General features: G+C 32.4%; 1 protein-coding gene across 4 annotated transcripts in view; it reads right to left on the reverse strand.

The window, feature by feature from the left end:
* Window positions 1-8,767, reverse strand: part of Klp98A (kinesin-like protein 98A) — an 80,254-nt gene extending 71,487 nt beyond the window's left edge. For all 4 annotated transcript variants that reach the window (XM_072523557.1, XM_072523555.1, XM_072523559.1 and 1 more), the window contains exons 1-3: window positions 8,625-8,767; window positions 1,877-1,946; window positions 1,583-1,801 (exon numbers count right to left, since the gene is read on the reverse strand). In XM_072523557.1, coding sequence (XP_072379658.1) covers window positions 1,583-1,801; window positions 1,877-1,946; window positions 8,625-8,671 — 336 coding nt within the window. In that variant the 5' untranslated portion in view covers window positions 8,672-8,767. The remainder of the gene's footprint in view (window positions 1-1,582; window positions 1,802-1,876; window positions 1,947-8,624) is intronic.

Below are 8,767 nucleotides of genomic sequence, written 5' to 3' on the forward strand. Positions count from 1 at the left end.
AAGCAGTTCACGTGTACATCGTGTAATCGGAGTACACCCTTGTCAAATTTTAGTTTTTAAATCGTCTACATCTGTAGGTTCTTCGTTATAAACGATACCCTTTAAATAGCCTCATACAAAAAAGTCGCACGGTGATAGCACAGGCGATCTTGGAGGCCATCGGACGGGTCCATTAGTTCCAATGCATCTGTTTGGAAATGAGGCATTAAGGTAATTGGTTACAATACTGTTGTTACGTATACAATATTCTTTAGTAATAAAGGTGGCTCATGTTTCATTGAAAATTCAGTTTCTCTGACCATTTAAATATTTTTCAAAAAATATAGAACTATTAAACGCCCATTAAATAACCCACACCAAACATTAATTCCCCATATAGTTTAAAAGCGAGTTTCCCTTAACCAGTGCGGATTTTGCACTGACAAATAATGGGAGTTACGACGATTTACAATCACAGTATTATGGAAACGAGCTTCATCACTTTACAAAATTCTAGTTAAAAAGTCATGAGTGTCTTGCATCATCACTTACATTATGGCGATTAAGGTTAGTCTTCGATCCAAATCGGTGGGTTGCAATTCATGAACCAAGCACAGTTTCAATGCTTGTAGCATTTAAATCTGGTAGGACAGACGACTACCATCCAAATTAGAGCAATATCGGTTGATGATTCGATTTTTGGTTTCGAAAGAGAAATGAAAGAGTGCTTTGATTATGTGTACGGTGACTCTTTTTCTTTGATGGTAACCATTAAAAATTGGTAACGAGTTTTAACGTGGTCGCACGTCGGTTTTTGATGATCCACCTCCCAAGTGCCCCGAAAACGTCTACCAGGGAGAATAACGTGACAAAAATCCACGATCTCGTATTGGCAGACTATCGATTAGAGGTGCGCGAGATAGCTGAGATAGTAGGAATCTAAAAAATGCGCGTGCGTCATATATGGCATGAAATTTTGGGCATGAGAAAGCTGTCGGCGCACTGGGTGCCGTGTTTACTCACTCCTTACAACAATCGCAACTGTGAAACCACTTCAGAGCAGTGTTTGATGCTGTTTAAGCGCAATTCGAAAAAGTTTCTGCGTCGTTTCGTGACCTTGGTTGAAACATGGATCCACAGGTACATAGCGGAGACCAAGTATATGCAAGTATTTTCTAAAGAAACCTTTTCTGAACCAACAGTAAACACCTATGTAAGATCCTGTAAGATGTATCCTTTCGCTGACGTTTATAAATCTGCCAAATCCAGCTATCCGGAATTAAAAAATTTTCCACTGTTTCACAGTTATATCTATGTCCATGGATTCTTTTAGGTAGATATCCCTTTTATACAGCAGCAGAATAACTACGTTAAATACCGAGCACTAGGACAGCTGACACGTAGGATTCTAAGTATTATACTCTACATAATAATGCAGGTTATAGCAGGATTGAATGCACAAAGGAGGGGTCACTGATGCAGAGCAATGCGGTTTCTAGTCGTATAACCTTAAAATATAAGGTAACAAAGCAGTTGATACTAATTACCTAATAGGAAAACGTGTAAAATGGAATTCTATAAAGTTACTGCATTTTATACTTACAGGTGATCCCATCATAGTGAAAGTTTTTCCACTTCCAGTTTGTCCATAAGCAAAAACACAAGCATTATAGCCTTCAAAAGCACAATCTATAACTTCCTTTCCTAAATCATTGTAAACTAGTTCCTGAGATGCAAAATTGTCAGAATTAGAATCATGTGACCAGTAAGAATAGTCAAATGTAAATTCTTTATATCGAATGCTCTCGTCTCTTGCATTTGCCTGAAAATGGTTAAAAATATATAATTGTGTAAATGTTAAATCGTTAATTAAGAATGGGTCTATTATTACTCTTACTTTACAATTCAAAATCCCAGTAGTTTTTCCTTGCATCTGTATGATTAACTGAGCATCCATGTCAAGTTCCCTAAAAAAATAAAATATATTGTTACGGAAGTTCCTTGAGAATTATTAACAATAGTAGTATTTTGAGTTTTGAAGTTTATAGTTGTCATGTCATTGAGTTATTGTAAACAAGTATTGTAATATTGTTAGTGTTCCGAATAAAACTATTTTAAAGATATATAACAATATTTTATAATTTATACTCTTAGATATAGGAAGTCCGTTCCAAAAGTATCCGACTTTACTCATTACTTAATAATTAGTAGCTCTTTACGAGCTTGCTATATATAGCAATATTTAGATAATGCAACAACTCTTTGTTGCGGGAAATATTGTTCAATCGGTTTAAAAATAAAAGGCAGCACAACCAAGTCAATTTTGATTATTTTTTCGATTACGAAGGTGCTTGGCTTCATGAATATCCTTCAAGAGGTAAGAAATCAACAAAAAATGTTAGGTTAAAGTTCTGGTACGATTGAGAGATGTAATGAGAAGAAAACGGTCCCATTTTTGGGCGAGCGACAACTGGTTTCTTAATCACTAATGTACCAGCATATTCAGTTTTTGTCAAAACACATGGTTAGAAACCTTCCCCGGTGTCCGTATAACCGTATTTCCAAAACTGAAATTGCTACTTAAATGGTAATGTATCGACGACATCGAAGCGACGAAGGCATTCAAAGTAAATACGAAAACAATGTCGGAACTGCTTCAGTGACTTAAGCAGCATGGGCGATTACTTCGAAGGACTTAGATGTGTTAATAAAAAGGAGAATGGACACATAGGATACATAGTATACTAAAACCCAACACATACCAACAGATATCTACACGCAGATTCACATCACCAATCTACACAATTACATTCTGCCATTAAAACCCTGATTACAAGATCCGGAAGACTGACAGACGAACATATACTACCGAAAAAGCTCAAAATGCCCAAAGAAGAATTAAGAACCTAACAGATGACGAAAAACCGATTGCAAAAGCCATTCTACAATATGTAAAGGGTACAACAGAGAAAATAGGGAGAATGCTAAGAAAACACCAAATAGAAACGATATTTAATACCGACAGAAAAATCTCAACTATTTTACCATCCGCCAAAACAAAAATATCGTTAGAAAATAAAGGAGTATACGAGATTTCATGTGGGGACTATGGCAAATCGTATATCGGACAGGCCAACCGAAGAATCAATGTTGGGCGAGAAGAACATCTAAATGTCAGCGAAAAGAGAGAAAAAACGTCGTCCCTTGCACAACATGTTTCAAACACAGGACATACAATAAACCTGAACCAAACTACGATGCTAGCTAAATTCATTTAGGTGAGCCATAATTTAGTATTCAAACGTAAAAATTACAATTGACAACTGATGACAATTCACAAAACCAAAACATTTACGTCAATAAATATTACAGTAACTATGCCACTATCACTTGCTTAAATTAACATTTGACAAAATGTTTCAGTGTTTATGAGATAACTTTTTGTGTCCATTATTATTTTTAATTATTTTTGTTTTTTTAAGTATTTACTTCAGAAAGTCATGGCAGAAACCGATGGATGGCATTTCGAACATTTAATTTAAAATAATTATTATGCATAATTTGGTTACTTCAAAGTACATTATGAATTAAATCATTAGTTGTAATTTAGTTGAATTTAAATTAAAAAAAATTGTTTTTGTAACCCTAAAAAAATATTTTAGTTAAAAATGTAATGTCGTTAAATAGAGAATTAAATTCTCGTTTAAATGAGGTGTCGCATTATACCGATTTCTATTTAAAAAAATTATCGATTACGTCACTACACCTACACCGGTGACGTCATCCCTACTCCATTTACGTTATAAGATGGGTATTTTATAACAAAAATCGACCTGTTTCGGGATTTCCCCCAAAACTCGATGGTTCTTGAAATAATGATAATATTCCATAATTTAGCTGTTCACTGTATATATATATATATATATATATATATATATATATATATATATATATATATATATATATATATATATATATATATAATTTTAGGGACAAATTTGGACATTTGTAAGGAGCTTAATTTTTAATATTTATTTTACATCTTTCTTTAAATAATTTAAAAATACGTTTTGTGTTGTGGAGTTATGTTCTTTACATTTAAAATATGCAACAATATCAATTAAGGTTAAATATTTCCTGGGTAATCGAATTACTGTAAAAATAGAACCAATTTCCTGGTATAATCTGATTAAATTAACTATCATGGTTATGATTAATGGACAAATAAATAATTTACCTACAAAAATAACTGTTTTGCCAACTTATTGATTAAATGTTTTTTTTTTTGATAGGATTGGTGATCACGAATAATGTTTAAAATCAAATTAAATAATGATTATCTTTGGAGGTAAAATAAAATAAAATCCAGTAAGCTACAGTAAGATTTAGTTGGTCCTAAATAAAATATCTAGTATAAACTATACATGATTCTGATCAGTTTAATCATATCTATAAAGAATTGCTCTTTGACCTTTCATATTAATTTTAACCATTCAGTTTTTTAGTTGTATTTTATCACAGTCAATCTAGACCATGATGAGAAATGTTATAATTAAAGATAGATAAAGCAGACTTAAAATAAATTCTACAAGAATCTATATATTATGAGATTGACATTGAACTCTATGGATAATACAAATAGCCACTGTTATTAATTTGTTTACTAAACATTTTTTATTAAATAATGAATGTTACTACACTGTATAATATTATATGCTTCTTCTTGTTAGCCAATAATGTCGAATTAAAAATTACATTATGTTAAATATACAGGATGAGTCACTATTTACATGATAATACAATTTTGTCTAATCAATGATATGTGGATCAATAAATGGTAAAATCTAAATATACTGACATAGAAATCCGAACATCCATTATAAATTATTACATTTTGAAAATATTTCGTACAATAACCAGGGTAGCAAAATAAACAAACGTTCAAAACTTCAATAGAATGAAACAACTAACAGAGGTAAATCAATTAATAATGTGTTGATGCACCTTGGTGTGCAACACACTCTTGAATGCGCCTGTGCTCTCTTCTGATTAGGTGGTCAATATCGTCCTAGGGTATCACGTTCCATATCTTAATTACCTCCTCCCAAAGTACTGCCAAAGTTTGAGGTTTAAGAAGTCTCCGACCTATTGACTTCTGCCTAATTGAAGAAGTCCCTGGTGCCTCACGTAATATGTGGTCCTGCGTTATCTTGTTAAAAAATTGAATGTTTGAGAGTCTGAAGGCAGGGTATAAGATGGAGTTTCAGAATTTCTTCTAAGTGTCACTGTCATATTTTCTCCGTCGAAGATTACAGGTAACTTTGAATAAACAGTGAGGTGTAAGTGCTGTTCGACAAAAAACTTGATTTCTTTAGTTTGAAGCCAGTTAATCGAATCTCTATTTATCCTTTTCTATTTATAATATTTTTTATAATATCGCGAACTTCTTTAAACTCTTCTTTTTGTATCAGTTAAACTGTTAATTTGTTTCATTTTCTGCAAATTTTAATAACCTTCATATAATCATCTGGAGCATACAACAAATTTCGGAGCTTTAATACTGACTCTATATCCCCAAATTCGGAGTTGTTGGACACAAAATTATGTCCTGAAACTAGAAACCGCATCATATTTTTTTAAAAGAGAATATAAACTCAATCGCTGATTTTAAGAGTCACAATTTTGATATTGCGGTTTTGTTCTCCACAACTCTGATGCAAGAGGCCTTAGCTTTATGGCCATGCAAGATGGTCATAGCCAATATCATGCTGCCCAGGTTCTAGGTGTTTTGGGTTCTTCGTGTTTAAGAAATAGACATCTAACTTTAATTGATCTGGCAAATCATCTGAACGAAGTCCAAAATGGGGATATAAGTGGGTGAACAGTTCATTGATGACTTCACGAAGTGAATTTATTATACTGGAGACTAACAATTTGTCCACAGCTATCTGTGAAATGCTGCAGAGCTTGACTTGCTTTTGCAAGGGAACACAAAAATTGGTATTACACAGATTGGGTAATGTTTTTGTTCTCAGACAAGTCTAGGCTTTGTTTGAGGTCACCAGACAGTCGCAAATGAATCTGGAGAAGACCGGGAGAACCATTTACTCAATGCAATATTGCTGACAGAATAACCTAATCGAGGTGCCTTAGTTATGGTTTGGGCTAGTGTAAGTTCCAATGTCTGTACTGACTTAGTTCTTGTAGATGAAGGTGGATATGACAAAAGCAAGGTATATAACAAACATTGTAGATGAGCATGTGGTACCTTTTGCTCCATTCATAGGACATAATTTTATTTTTATGGATGATAATGTATGTCCCCACTGTGCTGCAATTGCCAATAAATACTTAGAAAACTTCTGGATTGTCTGAATGACTTCGATTACAGCTGTGACCTCAATCGAATTGAACACCTACTGGGAAGACAAATTCAAGTTCAGCTACTGCACCTCAACAACTTGCCTGTGATTAGTGCGGCACTTCAGACAATATGGGACGATTTGGACCAAACTTCATGTTCAAAATTTAATTAACATAATGCCAAGACATATGCATAAGCGCCGGAGGAGGAAATACTAGGTATTAATAACAAATGACATAAACCTTACTTTGTTATAATTGTTTCATATCAACTTTCATTTTTTCAATTTACAAATAATGCCACATGTTTTTATAAATAAATAGTCTTTTTGCATAAATTGTGTTTCTTATTTACATTTAATGTTCCTCCTTAAATCTATACCCAATCTATAAGTGGCATCTCAAAAAATTTGTCATCTTCTCTAGAAAATAGTCGTGGATCAAATTTCTTGCACCTGAGTGTACTTATAAACTAATCAACACAAGAAAATATTGATGTATTTATAAATATCTATATGTATAGCTATATATGAGATATCTATTATAGGGTGTCCACAATGATTTCAGTGCACATTCAAATGCTAATACAGTAGGTACTCACACTGAATTCAAATTTCTGTATGTTTAATTTCATTATATAAAAAATTGTATTCTTTAAAAAATTATAAGGGTCTGCTATACATAAATTTTATAGTTTTGGAGTTATATTCAATTATTAAAAATACTATATTATTTTTATCACAGATAAAGAATATAAAAAAAAACAATAATTTTACGATAGAAAAGGAAATATTTATACATTTGTAAAGCATATTAATATTGTTTAGGCAGGTTTAAAGGGATGACAAGGCATACATTGGATCTAGATATGACCAAAAAACAATTTCAAGAGGTTGTTATGTCAGTGTTTAAAGACAACTGTCGTGAGATAGTGAGATATTCCAATTGGAAAGTAGCATCATGGAATGACAACCTTGGAAATCAAAGGACAGAAATCAGAAGAAATTTAATTTCACCAAAAATAAGCCATAATAGACCTCTTTAGGCCAAGCAGAAGGGTGGTTAACTTCCTGCTCATATTTAACCTTACCTAGGCCTAAAGTACTGTTCCAAGTAAACATTTGCCCACAAGAAGTATGGAGTACAGGAATCATTTGACTGAGACTACAGCTGGTATATAGAAGGGTCTAAAACTGTAGAAAGGTAGGCTGTAGCAGTATTTGATAGTGGTGGAAATTTCTATTTCTATTCCACTAGGCCTATATAACTCTGTATTTCAGGCAGAGATCATTGCAATCTTAACCTATGCAAGACAAATTAAGTTGGTATAAGGGCTTTGGAACTGAAGAGGATCAATATATGCTGGCCCTCAGAAGCTGGACTCTAGACTAGTGTGGGAATACTGAGAGGAACTCCACAGACTGGCAGAACATAACAGTGTCATACAGGAGATACCTGCATATAATGGAACTGTTTCATAGAGACTTTGTAGCAGAGAACTTGAAACAGTCAACCATATCTTGCATGACTGAGAAGCATTAAAGCACAGGCAGCAAACACTTTTTGAAAACTATCAAGTAACTCCAAAAACATATGGTACCCATCAGATAGACCTGTATAAGCTGGTACAAGGTTCCAGAATCTTGGAATGGGTATCATCAATAAATGGAAGATATACAATAAATTTACTGGTTGCAGTACAACCCGTTTACAACTGACAGCTTCCATAGCAAAAAAGCAAATTACACTGAAGAATGTCAATGGAAAACCAATAAAAAGGGCTTTTAAATTACAATAAACACACATTAAATATAATTTACTCACTAATAAAAAATTATTAAAAAAAACCTAATCTTATGGAAGTTGCATATTAAAACTTAAAATAGTACTATTACTGTATCTAATTCTGTTTGCCTTATGTTGCTTATTATGACCATAAAAATTAAGTGATCTGCTATATAATATGTTTTATAAACACTTGACTAATTAAGTAATAAAAAAGTAAAACATTATAATATACTGATATAAGTTTTCAAAACAATCAATGGACTGTTATTTAATACTAATAATCCTATTCAATCACTTGCAAAAATATTAAAAAAAAAATGACTATTATATTTTGGAGAAAAATTGCATAAAAAGATAAAATTATAAACTGAGTTCCTACATAGAGTATTAATTCAAAATAAAAGGCTTATATTCTAAAATTAGTGGAAATTGTATAACTCTTAAATAAGTTCATTGTACTTTTTGTGCACTCAACCATATAAAACAAAAATTACCTTTGATTAAAAGGTCTCACTCTTACTGCTACCTTTACGGATGCCATTTTACATAAATTATTTATACTTAATTAGAAACACAATAAAATAAACATAAAACTTAAACCATCTTTGTTTTGATTTGATATGATTTCTGGTTTGGT

The sequence above is a fragment of the Diabrotica undecimpunctata genome, chromosome 2, assembly GCF_040954645.1.
Source record: "Diabrotica undecimpunctata isolate CICGRU chromosome 2, icDiaUnde3, whole genome shotgun sequence".
In the NCBI taxonomy this organism is placed as follows: domain Eukaryota; kingdom Metazoa; phylum Arthropoda; class Insecta; order Coleoptera; family Chrysomelidae; genus Diabrotica; species Diabrotica undecimpunctata.